Source organism: Grammomys surdaster, unplaced genomic scaffold, assembly GCF_004785775.1.
Source record: "Grammomys surdaster isolate TR1022 unplaced genomic scaffold, NIH_TR_1.0 363, whole genome shotgun sequence".
Classification (NCBI taxonomy): domain Eukaryota; kingdom Metazoa; phylum Chordata; class Mammalia; order Rodentia; family Muridae; genus Grammomys; species Grammomys surdaster.
The window spans coordinates 9,347,687-9,370,993 of NW_021604782.1; the positions used below are offsets into that span (position 1 = coordinate 9,347,687).

At 36.6% G+C, this 23,307-nt stretch overlaps 1 protein-coding gene across 7 annotated transcripts in view; it reads right to left on the bottom strand.

Annotated features, from left to right (window-relative positions):
• Positions 1-23,307, bottom strand: part of Ptbp3 (polypyrimidine tract binding protein 3) — an 82,631-nt gene that overhangs the window by 44,066 nt on the left and 15,258 nt on the right. For 4 of the 7 annotated variants that reach the window (XM_028779878.1, XM_028779876.1, XM_028779875.1 and 1 more), the window contains 3 exons: positions 15,942-16,026; positions 8,322-8,491; positions 2,202-2,348 (listed from right to left, as the gene is read on the bottom strand). In XM_028779878.1, coding sequence (XP_028635711.1) covers positions 2,202-2,348; positions 8,322-8,491; positions 15,942-15,975 — 351 coding nt within the window. In that variant the 5' untranslated portion in view covers positions 15,976-16,026. Of the gene's footprint in view, positions 1-2,201; positions 2,349-8,321; positions 8,492-15,941; positions 16,027-23,307 lie in introns of those variants that run through there. The other 3 variants (XM_028779879.1, XM_028779877.1, XM_028779880.1) reach the window with 2 other exon arrangements.

Sequence of the window (23,307 nt, forward strand, 5' to 3'; positions counted from 1 at the left end):
AGATATAGATATAGATATAGATATAGATATAGATATAGATATAGATATATGTATATGTATCATCAGATCATCTGCTGCAAATAGTGTTATCTTGACTTCCTCCTTCCCAATTTGTATCCCTTTGATCTCCTTTTGTTGTCTAATTGCTTGGCTAGAACTTCGAGTGCTATAATGAATACATGGGGGAGAGGCCAGCCTTGTCTTGTCTTGTGTCTGATTTTAGTGGGATTGCTTCATGTTTCTCTCCATTTAGTTTGATGTTGGTGGTGTGCTGTATATTGCTTTTATTATGTTTAGGTATGAACCTTGAATTCCTGATCTCACCAATACTTTTAACCTAAATACTTATCCTTATAGCCACAGATGATCACCTTTCATCAAAGAAGCTTCATTTTGCACCAGATGGAGACCATTACAGAAAACCATACCTGGTCAAAAATGCAGACGGCAACTGGGCCATGATACATCTACAACACAACTTCTGCACCCAAGGCTCAAGAACATCATGGGGGAAGAGACTATAAAAGCCAGAAGACAGGAAAGTCTGTCTTGAGACTGTATCTCCTAGAAATGACAGGGAAGTCACATCCATGATACCTACCTCAATATATGGCTGCCTAAACAAGAACACCACCCATAGATAAAGATGTTAAACTGGAAGAGAGAAATCTCAAATGTCTCACCTCTTAAACAAAGAACCACAAACTAACAACAGCTGAGCAAGGGAGAATTAGCCTTCCCCAGAGATGAGTATTCAAATTGGTTATCTAATACCAGGTGGTCAGTCCTGAAATCATATACACAGAAGCAACACTAAAGAGAATCAGCAAGCTACAGAGAGAAACCCTGTATGTGAAGTTGAGGATGGATAATACCAAAAGCAATAAATAATAATAATAATAATAATGAAAAAGCAGTTGTGAATTTGAGAAGGAATCTGGGGAATGGGAGGGGCTGAAGAAAAGAGAAGAAAAGAGGAAAGTGAAATAATTATATTCAATTTTAGAAGATATTTAAAAAATAAAGTACAGGGGGTGAAGAGATGGCTCAGTGGTGAAGAGCACTGGCTGCTCTTCTAGAGGACCTGGATTCATTTCACAGCCCCTACATGACAGCTTACACCTGTCTATAACTCCGGTTCCAGGGCGTCTGGCATTTTCATACAGTCATCCATAAAGACAAAACACCCATGCATATAAAAAGCAGGCAGACAGACAGACAGACAGACAGACACACACACACACACACACACACACACACACACACACTTTTTAAAAATGCCTTTGCTTTGTAGACAAGCTTTTTTCATGTTAAATCAAATTTCTATTTAACCACTTAAAATGAACCTGGAAAGACACAAAAGACTCACCATGAACTATATTAAAATAAAAGCATTATGTTGTTAGACCATGCCATATTCACTTGAGGAGTCAAAACTCATTTAAAGGAAAATTTTGAGCAATTCTATACATCTTAAACTGCCTCCCTAACACCTCAACAGAGAACTACTCCTGGCTAGGGATGTAGATCCTGGGAGAGTGCTTAACACACACACACAAAGGACCCTGGAAGGCAAACTCAAAGCTTTTGATTTCTGTCAAAACAAGGGCAAATCCAGCAATTTTCTGCACTTCTTTCGTATTTCTGATTTTAGGAGGTACAGGATTTTATCTTAATTATGAAAACAGTTTTGAGGGTCGGGGGGGAATGTTACTTCTTGCTCATTTTGAGAAAAGTTTCCCTGAGTAGTCTAGCTTCCTACTTCTAGAATTATGTACAAGAATGTTACCCTTGGCCGGGTGATGGTGGCACATGTCTTTAATCCCAGCACTTGGGAGGCAGAGGCAGGCGGATTTCCGAGTTTGAGGCCAGCCTGGTCTACAGAGTGAGTTCCAGGACAGCCAGGGCTACACAGAGAAACCCTGTCTCCAAAAAAAACAAAAAACAAAAGAAAAAAAAAAAAGACTGTTACCCATGCACAGTCCAGTAAGTATCATTTCTAACACTACAACTTCCAAAGTTTCCAAATGAAACTGTTTTTATTATTAAGCATTTAAGAACAAATTACATATACATATGAAATCCTAATAAAGTGTACTAAAAGGAAAAAAGTGGTGGTTCTCTGAAGTATAGAAAGTTAATTTTAAGTTATGATACCATATATTTGTATAATTATTCTTACAGATGCCTATAATACTTACAGCCTGATTAGGCAGATTGTCAGTCTTAAGTTCTCGGTGATTGGAATACTGGATATAAACAGGCTGACTTCGAAGATGAGGAGTAACAGGAGTGTAATAATTTATCATAGTAACAGCAGCTTCTTCAGAAGCCATTTCTAAAAAGGCCTGCAATAAACATAAGAAGATGGTTAAGAATCATTCCACATTGGTCTAAATTTGTGCTTTCTCACTATACATGACATTGTTCCCAATAGGATAAAATTAATTTGAAAAACTGGGTCCAATAAAAGTTTCCAACTTAGGAAAGTGCCACTTGATTAAATTATTGTTATGTTTTATGTTTGTTTTTAAATTTCTATTTCTTCAAATGCCTAAAAGTAAAAATAAATGTTTATATCACCATTACAAATGAATATTCTTAGGAGCTAATTTTTTTTTTTTTGTAAAATCAGGCTAAACTGCTAGAGTACACAAAAGAGATGCTAGAATTTCACTCAATAAAGACAAATAGGTTAAAAACAGGAGTCCAAGTGTGAGTGTGGCAGTGCACACCTTTAGTCCCAGCACTGGGAGAGCCTGAGTTGCAGGACAACCTGGTACAGAAGCATAGTAAGGCCCTACTTTAAAACAAACAAGACAAGTTGAAAACCCTGTCGGAGGATGGGGAAAGGGGACAGTTGGTTGAAAAGTACTACTCTACCTAAATTCTCAAATAAGACCTGGGTATATAATAACTTGCTCATCTTCAATTTTATACACCAGCCATCTACAGATGAAATGGAATGTTTTTTCAGAGTTTCTATCATCATAAACATTGCCACCAAGGAACCAACATATCTGATTTGACAGCAAGGGAATGAGAAATCATCATTGCCTGAGTAAAATCCTGATTTAAATCTCTACCTACCTATCTACTGTAAGTTGGTCACAAACACCTGCGACCCTCAGTTTCCTCTATTAAAATATGCAGCTATATAAGCAATCTATAACTCTTATAACTCAAACATGAAATGACTGTTAAGTCAGAGTGCTAGTTAGGTGGTCTGTCAGGGATTCTGCAGGAAAGAACTAGAAAATATCAGTGTATGAAAGCACCCACTCAAAATAGTAACACACACATTCTGTTTTCTTTTTCAAAAATTTTAGTTTATGTGTATGAGTTTCTATGTCTCATGTATGTCTATACCCATATGAATGCATTGCCCAGAGATGCCAGAAAAGTGAGATGGATCCCAAGACTGAAGTTACACACAACTGGGAATTACCATGGGGGTGATGGGAATCCAACCCAGATCTACTGGAAGAGCAGCCAGTGCTGTTTACCAGTCAGCCAGCTCTCACATTCAGTTTTATCTCATTTTTCAATTATACTTCTAACCTACACTCATCCTGTATACTCTAAAGTGAAGGCTACATATAAATCTGTGTAAAGTATCTTTCTGTTTTATGTATATATACTAGCTGTTTACAGACTGTATTCACATAAATATGTTTAGACATTTGTATATGTGTGTGTGCACGCACACATATACACACACACACATATCCACACATACCCACACATACCCACACACACCCACACACACCCACACACACCCACACACACAGCACTTTGAATTATTACCAGCAAAGAACAGGACTGGGTAATATGACATTTAAAAAAATTCTCTGTGACTTTTTTCATTATACACGTGAGATAGATACTTTTAATTACTTAAAGGTTTCCCAATTTAAGATTATGGTAAGAATTTCTTTAAGATTTAAAACTCCAGCCCACAATGAGAAATCAAGTGTGCAGACAGCAGACAGCATTAATTTTCGACACCAAGAACTTGCTACATTCCATATCCACTTACTCACATTTGCTCCAAATCGTATGAAGAAGAAATCTTTTTGAACATATACTTACTACCTTACAATCTTATCCACCACCCTCTAGTTGGCCACATGATTTTAGCTAATGTTCCCAGGGCTTAGAAATAAATGTTGAGGGTTTCTTAAAAACACAGATTTGGCCAAGTGGTAGTAGCCCTTGCCTTTAATCCTAGTACTTGGGAGGCAGAGGCAGGTGGATCGCTGAGGCCAGCCCAGTCTATAGAGCAAGTTCCACAACAGCCTAGGCTACAAAGAAAAACTGTCTCAAAAAACAAATAGCAAAAACACAGATGTTCACATATCCATCACATTTCACATAAGAGCTGGAAATATTAGAAAATAAAAGAGCTTCAAACCCTCCAAATAAAGATTATTTTAAAAATAAGATGCAAAGGATCAATTTCTAAAATTAGAGAACTATAGGAACTTCCTACATTAAGTCAATACTGATTGGAATCATTCAGGGACACTTGGCACCTAATAATACTAATACAGGATGGGAGGAATAGCATGGGGAAGTCAGAGAAGAAGCTTCTTGACATCTCATGTTTAGCCTATGTATGGATTTAGCTATGTAGATTGTTATTACTTCTGTGATGGATTAAATTAGCAATAGAACCTTTTTGATTGGTGGTTTGTTCTTTTAAATCTTGGGGGAGGGGCAGGGTCTCTTCTACATAGACCTTGTCTGTCCTTGACCTCACTATGTAGAGCAGGCCCTTGCCTTGGCCTCCTGAGTGCTTGGATTAAAAACTTATTGTCACATGCAGTTGACAATAGAACTTTTAATGTAGCAAGGTCTGCCTACTTTTTTAATGGCTGATCTAAAAGAGAATATAAACATACCAGCCATACTGAGTACTCAGAACTACCTACAAGACTATCTCAAATTTATGCAAAAATAACCTGATCAAAAAAATGATTCTGTTTTTTAAAATGAGCAATAGAGTTAGGCCTATTTATACACAGCTCTAAGGTCAGATCCAAAGCTCAGGTGTTAGAGCACTAGTATTGTACGCAGGTCTAATTCCAGATGGTAGCGGGTCGAGACAGGAGTTCTCATGATGCATAGCTGAAAGGATAGTTTGACCCGTCCATGGTGAGTAGAGGACAGATAAAAGACTTAAACAAGTGGTTTTTTTTTTTTTTTCAAAAGAAAACAAACAAATGGTCAACAGCTATTTCAGAAAGAAAGTTCAATACCACTAATCAGGGAAATAAAAATCAAACTTTTAATTAGCTGCTTGATAACAGAATGGCTATTACCAAAAAGGACTAAGGGCAAGGCCAGGAGTGATGGTACACATCACTGATACTACAAATCAAGAGGGAGAAGCAGGAATCTTTGAGCTCAAGGCCAGCCTAGACTACACAGTGAGACACTGTCTCAAAAAACAAAACAACTGTGTTGAGAGCCTTGTTTGTACTGCTAGTGGGAACATAAACTGATGTAACTATTCTACACACAGAATAGAGATTCATTTTATAAAAAAAAAAAAAAAATTAAATAGAGCTAGCAATCTGGTACTAGGTGTTTATCCAAAAGCAACAAAATCAGAAGGTCACAGAGACATCGGAGCTCTCATATTTATTGTAGTACTACTCACAGCAGCCAAAACACAGCACCAGCTTAAGTATCTACCAACCAGTGAGTCAATAAAGAAAATGTGATGATACCTGTATATAATAGAATGAGCTGGAACTGTTGTGTTCAGTAAACTATGCCAAGAACAGAAAGAGAAGCATTACACTATTTCACTGACATGTAGAATCTTTCAAAATGCTATTCTCACACAAGTTAGGTATAGAATGGTAGTTACTAGAGGCTGGGGAAGTTAATGAGACACAAGACTTGGGAAAAGTTGATCAAAAACCGTGTCTACACCAGTGGCTCTCAACCTTCCTCATGCTTCAACTCTTTAACACAACATTTCTCATGTTGTGGACTGCAACCACATTGTTTTTGCTATTTCATAACTATAATTTTGCTACTGTTGTGAATCATTATGTAGATACCTGATATGCAGGAGATCTGATATACAACCTCCATGAAAGTGGGGTTTTGACGCACAGGTTGAACACAACTGGTTTAAGCTTGTCTAAGCTGTCTTCAGAAGTAAAAAGTCTATTGTGTTTTTTCTTAGTAAGGTATTTAAAGATAATGATAATACATTGTATAATTAAAGAGACTAGACAACAGGATTTTAAATGTTTTCATCATAAAGAAATAATATTATCAGGTTGTAGCCTGAGTACTTGGCCAGCACAAGAAAAACCCTAACAACTGCTCCCTCTATCCTAGTTTCCCCCCCACCAAAAAAAAAAACAGAGAGAGAAAGAAAGGATGAAAAGAATGTTTCAGATGTTTCTAATCTGATTTAAATATATGATAGATTCGTGAATTAGAACATCAAAAAACATCCATTTATACACAGAAATTATATATTTGCATGTAACCATTAAAATGTATCCTGAAAGGTTTAAAAAACAAAAGAGTTTGATAGGTAAGAAAGAGGAAGTGGTATGAGAAGAGTTGGGAGAGAGGAGTGGCTATGGCCAATCCATGTATGAAACTCACAAAAGTATCAAAAATAAGTAAAAATCTTTGAAACTCAATTTAATGTAAAAACTCATCTGTATAATGAAGTTTCTCTATGTCTCTCAAATTATTAAAGAAGTTACATAATAATTCTACAACTAGAATATGCATACTGGTTTTATGGAAGCAGGAGACATGACACTGTTTCAGGCTAGCCTAAAGCAACAGGCTACAATGGACCAAAGCAAAGATCAGTTTTTAAAAAAAATACAAAAAGAAATGAACTCTTCCAAGAAAAGTAGCCTACTGTAAACCAATTCATTATAAAAAGATTCATTTTCTTTTTTTTTTGTTTTGTTTTGTTTTGTTTGGAGACAGGGTTTCTCTGTATAGCCCTGGCTGTCCTGGAACTCACTCTGTAGACCAGGCCAGCCTCGAACTCAGAAATCCGCCTGCCTCTGCCTCCCAAGTGCTGGGATTAAAGGCGTGTGCCACCACCGCCCAACAATATTCATTTTCTGTGTTTGCCTGACTGTATATATGTGCATCAGATGTATGCCTGATGCCCACAGAGCTTTAGAGAGGATGTCAGTCAGATCCCTGGAATGGCAGTTACAGCCAGCTATGGGCCACCCTTATGGTCTGGAAACTCAACCTAGGTCCTCTGCATGAGCAACTAGGGCTCTAAATTATCTGCTGAGCTAAATCTCTAGCCTTTAAAAAATGTTTGCTTCCACTTTTAAAAACACTAACTATTCAGTCATATCTAGATAAACATTCAATTTTATTTTACAAATGATGTAGCTCCCAAACCTTTTTGTTGCTGTTGTTTTGGTTATGAGACAGGATCTTTCAACATAGCCCTGGCTGTCCTGGGACTTACTATGTACAGAGCTAGCCTTGAATTCAGAGACTCACCTACCTCTACCTCTGTAGCACTGGGATTAAAGGCATATGCTACTATGCCCAGCTGCTCCCAACTCTTAAATCCCATGAAAAACCCTTAGATCTTTAGCTTAATGATAACTGCATCATTTGGAAAACTTAACTGTTCTTTAGTTGGACAAATAAAGTGCAGTTTATCAGTTCTCTATCAGGGTCTCTTAGGTATTACAGGATATTTTTAGGAATCATCCTATGGTTGGAAACATCAAGTAAGTAAAATATAAAATAGCTCTTAAAGAAAAGGACCCCAAATAAATAGATAAGAAATTCTCCTGTTTATTGTGTTAATTTTTGTTTGTTGTCAAACAAGGAAAAAATATCGGCTTAAAAACTAATTTGTGGGGGGCTGGAGAGATGACTCAGTGGTTAAAAGCACTGACTGCTCTTTCAGAGGTCCTGAGTTCAATTTCCAGCAACCACGTGGTGGCTCACAGCCACCTGTAATGGGATCCAATTCTCTCTTCTGGTGTGTCTGAAGACAGCGGCAGTGTACTCACATACATAAATAAAGTCTTGGGGGAAAAAATTAATTTGTGGTCACAGATAGTAAGAAAAGCTGAACAGCCAGCAAGGTGGCATACACCCTTGTGGTCCTAGATACTTAGAAGGCTGAACTTTAAAAAGGTCACTTGAGCTTATGAACTTTACATCAGCCAGAGCAACACAGAGGCGCCATCTCAAATCAACTAGTTAATTTTAAGTTCAAGAAAATAAAAATTATATGAAATACTAACACCCAGAAGATAATCACTCAGTGTTGATCTTTAAATATTACGTACCTGGCTTTTTCCTTTCAACATCAAAAGATTAGTTACTTTGCCAAATGGTAGACCTAATGATATGATCTCTGCTTCGGTGACATCACATGGAATTTTTCGAAGATGGAGAACACGGGAAGGCGAACAGGGAGGTCTATCTCCTTTAAATTTCTTGTTGTCATTCCCATTAGCTAAAAAACATAAGATTTTTTTTTTAATTACTGAAACTAATTTGGGTTGACATACTACATTAACTAAATTGCCACACTTGACCTAGTGCACTTGAAATTCACGGAGCTGTGGGTTGATGATATGAGTGGGAAATAAAACCAACCACCTCTTTATGAACCCACTTTTGGTTTTTCACTGTGGCCATTACATTTAACTGTTGTCTGATTTTTTTTTTTTGAGGAAAAGTATTAGGATAAATCAATTAATTGCTTCATAGAGTCTTGTATCACTTTGATGAGGTAAGCATTAAACATGGGTATACCTTTTCTAAGTTTAGATATACAACACTTTAACTACAACTACCTATAGCATTAAATACAGTGACAGGTTTGCACAAAGTCAATATGCAAAGGTTTGCAGTCTGGGACATAAGCTAAACTGCATATACCATACATACCTAAGTGTAGTAGGTAAAGTATACTGCCCAGGTCTGTGTAAGCACACTCTAGGACAGTGGTTCTCAACCTTCCTAATGCTACAACCCCTTATAGTTCCTCATGTTATGGTGACCCCAACCATAAAATTATTTTTGCTGCTACTTCATAACTGTAATTTTTCTTGCTATGAATTATCATATGAATATTTGTATTTTCTAATCGTGTTAGGTAACCACTGTAAAAGAATAGTTCAACCCCCACATGTCATGACCCACAGATTGAGGCCTCTACTCTAGGATGTTTCACTGCATTTTCAGAAAACATGCCAACCACTAATTGAGGTATGACTATACCTCTAAACTCAATGTTCAAAATGTCTCCTGTGTATGTTTATTTTTATGGGTATAAATGTTTTTCCTGCATGCATGTATGTACATTCAGCATGCCTGGTGCCCAAGGAACCAGGAAGGTTCCTGGAGTCCCTAGCTTCCATGTGGGTGCTGGGAACTGAACCTGGGTCTTCGGCAAGAGCAGCCAGTGCTTTTAACCTTATTCAGCAATCTCTCCAGCCCACTAATATATTTTTAAAGAACCCTTTTCAATTTTTTATACTGCAAAATAAAAAGAATTAAAACAATAAAATTTAAGCCAGGCTGTGGTGGCACACGCCTTTTAATCCCAGCAGTCAGAAGGCCGGCAGATCTCTGAGTTCAAAGCCAGCCTGATCCAAAGAGTTCCACGCCAACCAGGGTTCAAACAAATGAACAACAAATTTTAAGGAAGATTATGATATAAATTTTGTACCTAGTACAACCAAAAAGATCTGGATGAGTTATATGTAAAATTTTAGTTTATTTCTTAAACATTATAGGCTTTCTCACTTTATTAGCTAAATTTTGTGTTCTTATGATAATCCTACTGAGCAGTAATAAGCAGACCTTGGCTGAAATATACATTTTTCAATACCCCCTACATACTTCAAACTACAGGCATGCTACTCAGGACTCTATAGTACAGCATGTCCCCCATGATGCTGTCCTGCCCTAAAATGTCAGACTAGCTACTGCAAAAAAGAACTGATTATCCTAGCACACAGCAAGATTTTACCCAAATCATACTAACTACAATTGACTTAGCTATAATGATTACTCAAGTTTATGTAGATGAAATTCAGAAATATTTTTCTTCCAGGAATAGTGAAGACAAGCCAAATATAACTACTTAAAAATTTCATTATAATCTTTTAAAATACTAAATATGATATTTGCCACTATTGGCAGAAAAAATAGAATCTTGCCAAACTCCTAATATCCTCTTTCTAAAAACTAATTAAAATTTACTACCTGTAATCCTATACAAATAAATATCATGAAGACCATATAAACATAGAGCAATATTTATTTGTGTCTGTGGCATACAACTTGACCTAAAAATATATAAATTGAACATTCCTCTTGCTATACACGCACACACACACCCCCACACACACACACTTGCTCCCAAATTTGTATTTGTAACTACCTATGTACTGTCAGTGCACCTGGGACCTCACACATGCTACGTCATCAGTCTTGCAGAGTTTGTAGTGATTCAAATGAAGATTATTTCAAGCATATGAATACAAAGATTATCTCACTAATTTGCTTTTGTTTTATTTTGTATTTGTTACCAACAGTTATAATTATGCTTTTATTAATCTGTCATAAGGTTTTCTCTCCACTCATCTGAGGTAGTGACATATTTTATAATTTCTTGGTTTTGGCCTGTTCATGTATGCATGGATTAAGCCAGGCTGATCATGGGAGTATTATTTAAGTATGGTATGTTAACTCAAATATAGGTGAGAGTGCTACAATTCAAAACAAATTACAGACTTGGGTATACTTTTAGGTCTTCTGAAATATGGGTAGATGACAGGGGATTTGATTTGATACGGAACCAGATTTTCTAATATGATCTTCTACTGGCCTTAGCACTTCTTAGTCTTCTTCTATTGCTGTGAAGAGACACCATGATTAAGGCAACTCTTACAAAAGAAGCATTTAATTGTGGGCTTGCTTACAGTTTCAGGTTTATTAGACCATTATCATCGTGACCAGGAGCATGGCAGCACCCATGGTGCTGGAGAAGTATTGTGAGCTATATCCTGATCCACTAGCCAAGATAGACAGTGACACAGGGCTTGGCTTGGGCTTTTGAACCCCCATCCCCAGCTTTCCTAGTGATACACTTCCTCCAACAAGACTACACCTATCCCAACAAGGCCACACTTCTGAACTCTTCAAGTGCTGCCACTCCCTGATGACTAAGCAATCAAATAATCAGCCTATGGAGGCCATTCTTACTCATACCACCACTATCACCATCATTCCCATCCTTAGAGAAGAGGTTAAGGAAAGTTAAAGCTGGACTTCATCTCTGTCAATCTTTTACCATTGACCTTCCACTTTCAAGTGGGAGAAAGAAATCGGTTTTTTATTCTTGTGTGGCAGTCTAGTAATTTGGGAATTCTGTTTTGAAAGGAAAGGAAAACAGACATTAGAATGACCACTAAGAGTCAGAGCAGTGTCTCTGTCTCTCTGTCTCTGTCTCTCTCTCCCCATACACACACACACACACACACACACACACACACACAACCATGTATATATATTGTGTTCATCTTGTGTACATCTGTTAGAACTCATAACTATATCAAAGTATTTCTCTATAACTTTTTGTACTGTAGTCATTAATAGATTTTAGTATTAATATTATCATAGCTGTTAATATTCTATCTAAACTCCACCTCCACAGTTACCTGGCAGCAGCCAGGTGTGCTCCTCCTGAGCATACAGAGATGACCCACATGTCCTATAAAACACTTGTACTTATTAATAAGTCAAGGCCACCTATAGCTAAAAGAAGACTTTAAAAGTAGCTGTGTAATCTGAGTAACAATGGGCTGAAATAAAATCAGTTCTTTTAGCAAACAGAATAGTATCAGTTTCTGCCATTCATTTGTACAGCTATAATTTTCAAGGAAAACATGAGTTATGGAGTGTTGAAATGTTTTCATGGTTACCAGAGGACATTAAAAAAAAAAAACCCTTAAAACTGCAGATCCATGTTTAAGTTCCCAGATATAAAAAACATGGCCCTGTCTGTGCACAAGGATGCGTGAGCACACACACTAGTGAAAGAAGCATATTACAATAACAAATTAATGTAAATTGAGTCAAAACATCTTTAGGTCTATTTTGGATAAAGCTCATAGGAAGGGATATTCTTTGTTTTAGAACTAAGATTCATAATTTAAAGCTCACACAGAATATGTACCTACCAGAAAGAAAGGATTTTTTTAATTACATTTTATGATTTTATGTAGATGTGTGTGTCACAGCAGATGTGTGGAAGCCAAAGGACAGCAGGAGTCAGTTCTCTCCTTCCACCATGTGGGAGCTGCCTGGGGATCACACACTCAGGTCATAAGGCTTGGCAGCAAATGCCTTTATTTCCTGAGCACCTCAAATAGCTCATCATACATGAGATTTTAAAATAACACTAACAATATCTAAAGAGAATAACCATAGGTCCCACGTTGCCTGGCAGAGTCACAACTTGGCACCAGTGTTCCAAGCATCCTTATGCAACATAAAATCTTCATTTTAAATATATCTATATTACTAGTAGTTGTACCAAAATAATAAAGAATGGGGTTTGGTAGACTTAGTGTTAAGGTTTCCGCTATAGTCTCATTTAGCTTCAGAACAGTTAAATCTGAAAGTTAATTAATGAGAGACTGACACTCTTTATAAAATCTCTCACGGACAACATACAGAGCTTTTGATTTAAAAGCAGCAGGTACAGTAGGATATGAATAAGTAGGATTAGTTTTTTTTCTAGCAGCTTTCAATCTTGTTACATATTGCCTATTCTCTCTCTCTTTCTCCCTCCCTCCCTCCCCCCCTCTCTCTCACACACACACACACAAACACTTCTTTTTTTTCTTTCCACTTTTTAAAATTGTAGCCAAAGATGATCCTCAAGTGCTTATCCTTCTGTCTCCACTTCCCCAGTGGTAGGACTAAAGAAATGCACCATCATGTTGGACCACTTTGTGGCCAGGGCAACAGCTGAAAATGTGTGAATCATAGGCAAGGCTTATGTGAAATACAACTTTATCACTATTCTATTTAAAAGCTTGAAATAAATCAACTCACAATTTTCCTTAATTAATTTCACATGCAGTTTTTCCTGTATATTCCATAAAGAGACAGCAACCCTATTAGCAGACTATAGTAGTTTAATTTTGTCATCATTTGCTAACTTTAGAAAATCAATTATTACATGATACTGACATACTTCTGAATCTTTTCGGTGGATTCCCAATTTAACATTATAGGAGCATTCTACCTAATATGTTTAAATTCAGTTTTCAACTGATGAAACAGTAAAAAACTGTTATCATTTTAAGGTAGGACAGAATTCTGTAGTGAGGTCTGGTCTGGAGAACCTGCTGTCACTGAATTTGAAATCCTCCTGCTGAGGCTTCCTCAGTCCTGGCTAAGATAACATTTTGAGGTATGACTAAACTATAAATATTGGTGCCACATACTCCATAGTAAGAATACTGTTCTTACTGAAAACTCCAAAGATAAAAAAGCCCAAGACAAATGTTAAAGTTTCTGCACTTTAACAACATTCAACTGCATGGAGCCTTATCTAGCTACTAGATATAACAACATTCCAAGACAAAGTCCCAGTGATCCATGGCATGTGACACCCAAAGATCCATCTCTAGAGAAACAACTAGTGCTTTAAAGCTTAATATTTAACAAGATGGCAGAAAGTTAGTCTGTCCCTTCAGATACGGCTTTTGCCTCAGCTTTATACCACACACAAATGGTCTATGAAGATGACTAAACCTGTCCCCCTTACAGACAGATATGAAAGACTTCTGTCTCCTCAGTGGTATAAACCCTTCAGACGCTTACCTGCTGCAGATACACCACAGTGCATGTAATCATTTCTCTACTCAGTTTTCTTCTGCCTTTTGGTACATTTATAGACATGCATCATTAGCCCATCACTTATGTTCACACATGGCAAAAATCTTATGAGGCAGCCATGTACTTGTGAGAGGATTGATATAACTAATTCCTGTTTTCAAACAAAAAATTTTCTTCAAATACAAAGTAGTTTCCCAGACTTAAATAAGTATTTTTAAAATTGATATTTAGACTATCTACAAAAATTTTTCTGATTTTACTAAAGAAAAAAAGACCACTCAGCAAGTCAGTATTCATGGCTCTCACTTTGGTGCACAGTATGATTTTATTAAATTGTTTGTGTTTTGTCGGGCAGTGGTAGCATACACCTTTAATCTCAGTGCTCAAGAGGAAGAGGAAGGCAGGATCTCTGTGAGTTCAAGGCAAGCCTGGTCTACAGATCCTAGTTCCAGGAAAGCCAGGACATACAAAAAAACCTTGTCTCAAAAAAAAATCAAAACAACAAAAATGTTTGTATATCTTAAGGAAGTATCAACGTCTACCCCTATGACTTTTCTGTGTGTGTGCGTGTGTGTATGTCACATGTATATAGATGCCCATGGAGGCCAAAGAGAATGTTAGACTCTTTGAAGCGGTGTGAGTGAGCCACACTCACATTGTTGCAGTGGTGAATGCCTGTAACATCAGAAGCATTCTGGAGGCAGAGGTGGAAATATCACAAGTTCATACAAACCTGGCTTTGGATATTACAAAGAATGCAGTTATTTTTTAAAGGTTTCTTTGGTTCTAGAGATACAACTTCTTACTAATATATGGGAGGTCTTGGGTCTAATTCCCAGCATGATGAAAGAAAAATTTGTTCCACATTATTACCAAGTGGAAATCATAAGGAAATTCAAGGTACTATTAATTTAACACACACCCACATCCTACCCCTATCCCTACCCTCCAGGACATAGTACTCTAGGAATCTAGGACAATCTAGAAGGAACATTAAAAGATGCATGAATCGAACAAGTCTAGTTGGGTAGGGTCTGTCTGGGATTTGCAAGGACTGGATTAGATTCCTAGCAATACCCCTTAGGTCTGTATCTCTGATGCATGACTTAAGAGCTCTAAAAACAAAGGCAAACATCTCCCCTACACAGAAACTTCAGGGGTAAGTTAGGCTGTTTGCATATTTTCAGTACTTCCAAGTTATTCTGAGTATGCTGGTTAATCTTGATTGTCAACTTCAAGACACTTATAATAGACTCATCTGGGAGATAAACCCTTGGGTGTAGTCTAGGAAGGCTTTCCAAAGGGGCTTTACTGACATGGGAAGACCCACCCTGAACATGGGCAGTATCTTTCCATGACCAAGACTTCTAGAACGAATAAAAATGAAAAGGTAATGAGAAGTAGCATTCATCTTTCCCTGCTTCCTGGCATGCATGTGCATGTGCATAGGCAACTGCCCATGCACTGCATCCTTATAGTGGCTAGAAATTGATTTGGATATCTTCCTTTATCACTCTTCACTTTGATTTCTGAGACAGGGTTTAGAGCTCCTTGTTTTGGCTAGACTAGCTGGCCAGTGAGCTCAAGGATTCTCTCTTCTCTTCCTCTCGCACCCTAACACTGGTTAACAGACACAGGCAATAAACAGACATGGGCAATCAAAACCAGGCTCTCATGTTTGCACAGCAAGCACTACTAACCAAACTACATGTAACTCCCCAGCTTCTTCTCCAGTGATTCTAATGTGAGCTCAGAGTCATAAAGTTGGCTTTAGTCTCAACTCCCATATCACTGTTTACATGTTTATATTAACAAATTCTCTGCCTACAAAATAGTCCCAATTAATTATTTTAGGGTAGATGTACAACATGGTGAACCCATTCCTAAATTTCTTCAATATTATTTTTTTCCTTAAGCTGACTTTTTCCACTTCTCTTATTGAGTAAAATTCACAAATTTTTATTGTAAACAGTGGCACATAAGAACAATGAGAAAAAAAAAGCTCACAGAAAGAAAACACAGGATGAGGTGTTCAAACTTACCATACACACCTGCAGAAGGAGTAGAATTGTTCATGGTAGAAGGTCCGTTAGTGACACCAGAAGAAAGAAGCTCATCAGATCCCCGCTGAAAAGCAAAATTAGTACTCAATAAAGCAAGTTTTAAAATAATGGTTTATATTTACTATTAAACTTACCAAAAGTGCTATTTTATTTAAGTATAAAGATATTTAAAAAGATTGAGAGCAAACTGTGTGGTAAGGAAAAATTACAGCAGATGCCTATCTATCTATCTATCTATCTATCTATCGCAAAACACTGGGGACATAATTTTGCAAATGCCTATGACAATTCCAATCGTTCTGTGTTTGAAGTACTAAACTATATTCAGGAGACTACATTCTGACAGTTTTTATTTCCATGAAAATAATTTATTTAACATTCTAAGAATCCTGACTTTCAATATTCTTTTTTTGTTGTTGTTGTTTTGTTTTTTTGAGACAGGGTTTCTCTGTGTTGCCCTGGCTATCCTGGAACTCACTCTGTAGACCAGGCTAGCCTTGAACTCAGAAATTCGCCTGCTTCTGCCTCCCAGGTGCTGGGATTAAAGGCGTGTGCCGCCACTGCCCGGCTCAATACTCATTTTTAAAAATAGAGCTACAAGGATACAATTTGTATCTATACTTGTCAAATTTTTTATAATTATTAATTTCTACTAGCATTAATCCTAAAAACTATCTTTGGTGTATACTATTTCTTAAGCAAATGTTTTTAGAAATTTATTTCTTTAGGGTAAGAGAGAAGTGTCTGTCTTCTGGTACTGGGGATTTGACCATGCTGGGCAAACATGACTCAGCTCCAGCATCAGACCTTGGCTTTTCTGAGATACGTGTCTTGTTATATAGCCAAGATTGAGTGGTGAACTCTCTATGCTCTTGCCTCAGCCTTCTGAGTACAGGGGCTGAGGATGAGCCACTAGACCTGTTCAAGCAAGAGTTCTATCCTATTTGAACATCTGAATACTCAATGATAAAATGTATCAGATAAGCACTTTCATTATAATCCTAATACAGATAACCAAGGTTATAAAAGGATAATAAATATGAAATAAAAGGCAAAACCAATCTACTTCAAATTGATCAATTTTGTTCATCCTGGTAAATTTTTTTAAAAAATAAATATTTTGTTTCATTGGGTGATAAAACTTAATTTTCAAGTAACTATATAAATTTTAGAATAATACTACCACAAATACTTTATTTTCATTATAAACTTAAGTGTTTTCTTGTGTAAATGTATGTTGTGGGGGCTGGGGTTTCATGGAGGTCTGAAGGAGGTGTTAGATCTCCTGGAAAAAGAGTTAAGAGATTGTTGTGAGCTGCCCACTGTGGGTGCTGGGAATGAACCTTTGGCTCTTAAAGATACTGAGGTAGTTCTCCAGCCCTTAATAAAACATTTTGGATCCTGTGGAAGAACTAACCTCCAAAGTTGTCTGCATTACTACAAAAACAACTATTTACACAAAAATGTTTTAAGCATCCAGAAATTATTAACCCTTGACTCTTTTACTCAAGTTTAACAAAGACACACCCATAAACAAAGGAATTAACCAACTAGGATGAAAGAAAAATTTCAAATCCCAACTCTCCTAAAAGACCAGGATTGTTAAAGCACAGAAACCCCTAATTTCTGATATAAAGGTATTACTGTGCTTTTTGATCCAATAATGAACAAATTTTGTCTACCTGCAGATAAAGTTAAGGTTTTGAGTTTTAAATATAGTAGTAACTTGTCAGGTGGTGGTGTCACAAACCTTTAAACCCAGCATTTGGGATGCAGACAGATCTCTGAATTCAAGGTCAGCGTGTTTTCCAGAGGGAGTTCAAGGACAGGTAGGGCTACACAGAAAAATCTTATCTTGAAAAAAAATTGTATGTATATACATACACACACATACACACACACATCCAACATGATTTGAAAATAAGGAATTTGGCTAAAACGTATTTTGCTAATATATCCTCTACATATATGTATCTTTAGTATCAATATGCTTCATGTCAAAATAAAGCTGGTTTGGTAAAAGGCTCTTAAAACCTGTCTTTGCTAAAAATAAATAAATAAATAAACAAACCAGACTAAAAAATAAAAACAAAATAAAATAAAAAAACAAACAAACATTGCTGGGTGGTGGTGGCGCAAACCTTTAATCCCAGCACTCGGGAGGCAGGTGGATTTCTGAGTTCAAGGCCAGCCTTGTCTACAGAGTGAGTTTCAGGACAGCCAGGGCTATACAGAGAAACCCTGTCTCGAAAAAACAAAACAAAACAAACAACAACAACAAAACAACCAAACATCAACTTGTCACTTGGGCCCACCAAGTAACTAAAAGCAGGATAAAATTCTGGTGTCTCTCCTCTCACTTTGCAACTTTACACCTTAATTCTGCACCTTAATCACTACCTAGGAAAAAGGTAATACCTAAGTAACCTCTTTATTTCACTTAAAGGCACAAAAAAAACAAATATAAGAGTACCTGAGGCACCTTATTGTCAGCTTTTTATAATATCCTATTCCAGATCCCCACAAAATGTTGAAAGGTCTCCAATGTCCTAAACCTGCAGTCATCAAGGAGTCCAGAAATAACAGAACCTCACACAACTAACTATGACTCAAATGAGGGTAACTGTCCATAATGGAAAGGCAGCACTCTGGAGCGGGACTAATCTGAGAACCAGCTTGTCCCCTAGACTAAGAAGAATAACTTCTGACCATCATGCAGAACCAGAAAAGAAACAATGAACAGACAAACTACACCTAGATCAGCAGTGCTTAGCTCCACATACCTCTTGCCTATCCACCACCATGCTTCCTCTATCTAATCCTACTTCAGTACAACAAAGATGGACTCAGACAGGGTGACCCCTCTTTATGTTTCTCTTCCTAGTGCATGCTAATTAAGTTTCCTTTCTCTGCTTTTCACAATTACTCATTTCTTTCACTCACACAATTAGGACCAGTGGCTGGGCCTGTTGAGACAGTTTTAAAATTCTTATTATCTAAGCAACTCTTTCACGGAATACTCTAAAAATGATCATGTTTAAATGCGAAAAAAAAAAAAGTTTACATGGACTACAGACTAAAATGTAAAAAGAAAAATGATAAACTACAGAAGACAATGGAATATAACTCTGGGATTATGGAGTATGACACTATTTCTTACACAAGAAACAAAAAAATAACTAGGTGTATGCCTGAAACCCCAGCATTCCAGAGGCTGAGGCAGGAGAATCAAGTTCCAGACCACCCAAAGGTACACAGAGAAACTGTCTCAAACAACTAACAACACAACAACAACAAAAAAGCATAAATGCAAAGAAAAAATACAGATACACACTTTAAGTTTTGTATTTAGAGTAAAAGAATAAGTGAAAGAAATTATGTTTGTATTGTATATAATCAACAAAGCATTTATAACCTTAAAAGCCTTTTTTAAAAAACTTTTAAAAGTATATAAAAGAACAAAACACAAGAAATGAGAAAAAGAGTTAAGATACAAATGAAAGAAAATGAGCAGCATCTCACCAAGTGGCAGTAGACTGTGACTACTGTCTAACACCTGTTCTTTGTCCTTTCCTGTGAAAGGATCACGCTCCTCCATTTGCACCGTCCCATGACTTGAATGCCTGTCTTGGGAGAACAACTTCCTGCCTCACTGACATTGAGCACAGTTTTGTAATAGGCTTTGGCCTCTGGATTATGGACACACAACATTTAACCCAAGCATAGGATAGTCATTTTGTTGATTTTATTTTCTTTGTTTTCACTCTATAACAAGAAAATGTCCCACACAAGAGGAAGCCTTTAGTCTAACAGCCCAATTTCTAGGACAGGAACTAAGAAACACACATTGTAAATAAACAGGAAACATTTTTTTCTAACATTATATGCAATCAACATAGGAAAACAAGTTTGCTCTTACTGATTACTCCATGACACGTAGTAGTTAAGACCCTAACAGAATACCATCATGTGAAGAAAGGTAGCAAAATGGAGCATTGGTTAAGGCAGAGCAACAACTTTTAGAATTAAATGGGATTTAGCTGGATGTGATTTAATGGGAATATACATTGGTACAACTTGTAATACTATTCGACCTACGAAAGCCAAATATATGAATATCTAAAGGATCCCTGTGATCTACTGCTATGTATGCACCCAAGATAAGCTTACTTATACACAATTAGACATAAGGATATTCCCAGAACATTATTCATACTAGAGCAGCTAAAACAACAAAGTGTCGTCAATTACAGGACAAATCTTTATAAATGCATGCAACTGTTTATTAAGAACATGAACTACTATCCCACATAACAAGGTAATCTCAAATAATAAGAGGTCAATCACAAGAGATATACTCTTGTATTAGGGTTATTATTACTACTTTTTATGTATATGTGTATATATATATATGTGTGTGCAAGGGAGTCCGTTCTCTCCTCGAAGATAACAAAAATGTTTACCAGGAGGAAATGGAGTGCATCATGGGTAAACAATTAACAGTATTGCCAAGGAGGTCCTAACAGAATGAAAACTGAGACATCACGCGGCAGGTGTGGAAGAGAGGCTAAGACTGCATCAACAGTCTCCTTAGAAACACATGGTTAGTTTACATAAGTCCAACAATCTCCTGTGGACTTGTTAGCACTCTGACGAGGTCAACACATAAATCAGCTTCATTTGCTTCAAGCATCAATTATTGAAGCTCCCTCCAACTGACAAACTAAATATACAGGGCCAACAAAGCAAAGGAATACTGTGATTAAGCAATACAAATGTTTTGTTATCAAATCTGATGGGAACTGGTTTTATTTGCAACTCAAGAAAGAATATTAATGTGATTAAAAAACGATCTGTCAACCAAGGAAAGCCATTGATTTTGAAACTAAACAAAAAATCTACATTTAGATCAGATATAACATGCACATGAAATTCTAGGATAAGGTATAATTTCTTTACCTATCAAGACCATAAAGGGAAACTATCAAAAAAGTTATAAATTTCTAGGATTCTTTCTTTAAATGAACATACTCTTGAAATATTGAAATAAATACCCAAGTACTACCTTCAATCAAAACAAAATTTCTAGCAGATGAACTAATAACCTTTGTGAAACTTTCCAGAATAAAAAATTCATTTGTCCTCCTCTTAGTAATGTGTTCCATAAACAGAAATGAAGTATTATTGTGCAGTGTTACCATGTTACATGTATATCATCAGTGGCCTAGAAGACGCTCTAATTATATTTCCCCTTTTCCCTCTCTGCCATCCCTAGCCAAGGCCCTGGATCTTGTCTCCTGCTGTACTGAGCTTTTACCCCCTTGGCCCTGGTCTAGCCCTACTGATCACTCTCCTTTGTAACTTCCTTCACAGAACTTACAAAGTTTTTCATGTACTCTATGCTGAAACACACCCACAAACACACACACAAACACGCGTGTACCCTAAAACGTTCTTACTTAAATAATTCACTGCAGTAGTTGTCAACCTTCACAGTGCTGTAAACTTTTAATACAGTTCCACATGTTGTAATGACCCTCATAAAATTATTTCCCTTGCTATTTCATAAGTGTAGTTTTGCTATTAGGAATCATAATATAAATATTTTTAGACATGTAAATTTTTCAAGGGACTAGGGTTTTACGGCATAGCCCTGACTGTCCTAGAACTCCTTCTATAGACCAGGCTGGCTTTGAACTCAGAGATTTGCCTACCTTTGCCTTCTAAGTGCTAGGATTAAAACAGGCACCACCACACTCCAGCTTATTTCTACTATTTCTGAAGCTCTCTTGGTTTTACTTATCCCATTGCAGTCAGAGAAAACAAACTCCAATGTCAAGTTCTTCAATCTTTTAGATTTGTCTTGTAGCCTCTGTCTATTATCAGCACATGCAGAAGAATATACATTCTACAGCTGCTGGGTGGCGTGTTATTTAAATGTCTGTCAGATCTACTTTTCTGTAGTACACTTTATCTCTGATACCTCTCTGGTGATTTCTTTCTAATGATCTGTTCATTAAAATGAACATGGGATAAGTCCCAAACAACACTGTATTAAAGCCTACTCTTTTACAACTAGTAATGTCTGCTGTATATAAAGGAGTGACTACAGAATTAAATACATACCTGTTTTTTAGAAGACTGACTGATTGATTTTATATATGTGAGCACACTGCTGCTGTCTTCACACACACCAGAAGAGGGCAAAGGACCCTTTTCTACTGTGTCTGAAACAGCTACAGTGTATTCACATATATAAAATCAATCAATCTTTAAAAAAAAAAAGCGAGAGAGAAGAAAGAGTTGCCTTGGTCATGGTGTCTTTTCACAGCAATAAAACCTTAACTAAGACATTAGCAATCCTCCTGCCTCTGTCTACAGTTCTGGTAACAGGTGTGGTAGTCCATCTTTGGACTTTAATAGTACAATAATACTTTTAATAGTACAATAGTACACTAGTACTTTTATTGTTTATTTTAGCATTATCTCTTGATTCTCCCTATGAAAAACAAAACTATCAGAGGTAGTAATCTCCCTGCTTATTCCCGTTTACCCCTTTTATTATTAATTGTCACATTCTGTCCTGCAATTACAGGCTCTGTCCATTCCTGTGGTGACTAAAGGCTGACTCAAAGTTGAAAATCAAGAAACAGCATTTTTTAACTATGTAATTATTATTAAGAAATCAAATTCCTGTTACAGTTAATTTTCTATTTTATGGTCCAGTATCACAACCTTACAGTTACTTGAAGACAAAAATTGTTCTGAGATTTAAGCTCAAATTCATTATTACCGTCTTATTTAATTTCATAACACCATGCCAGTCTAATTTGGTCTGTTAACAACCAAAATTTCCTTACCCTGTTTGTTTAGATTTCCATGACATCTTTAATGACCTTAGTTTTGGTTTTGCTTATAGTCTTGTCCTATATCATATCAACTTTTATTTCAAGCTTTCCATGATGGTATTCACCCCACCAAGATATCCTTGTTCAAATCTAGAATTACTGCTTTGTAACAATTCTAGACAACTGCCTAACAACATCTTTTGGCTCTTCTTCTGGGATGGCTCAATGCTTTTTTAAAACCTTTCTCCTGAGTTCTTAGTTTACTTTTTTATTTTGCTTATGTGTATCCCTAGATAACTAAAAATAAGCTAAGTCTCAAAAAACAAACAAAACAAAAACAAAAACAAACAAAAAAACAAACAAAAAAATGCAAAAAAAAAAAATAAGAAAAATCATCCAAGTAAAAAGAGAAAAACAGCCAACAGTGATTCAAGAAAGACCAAAATAGGGACTAGAGAAATGGCTCCACTTAACAGCTCTTCCAGAGGACCTGGGTA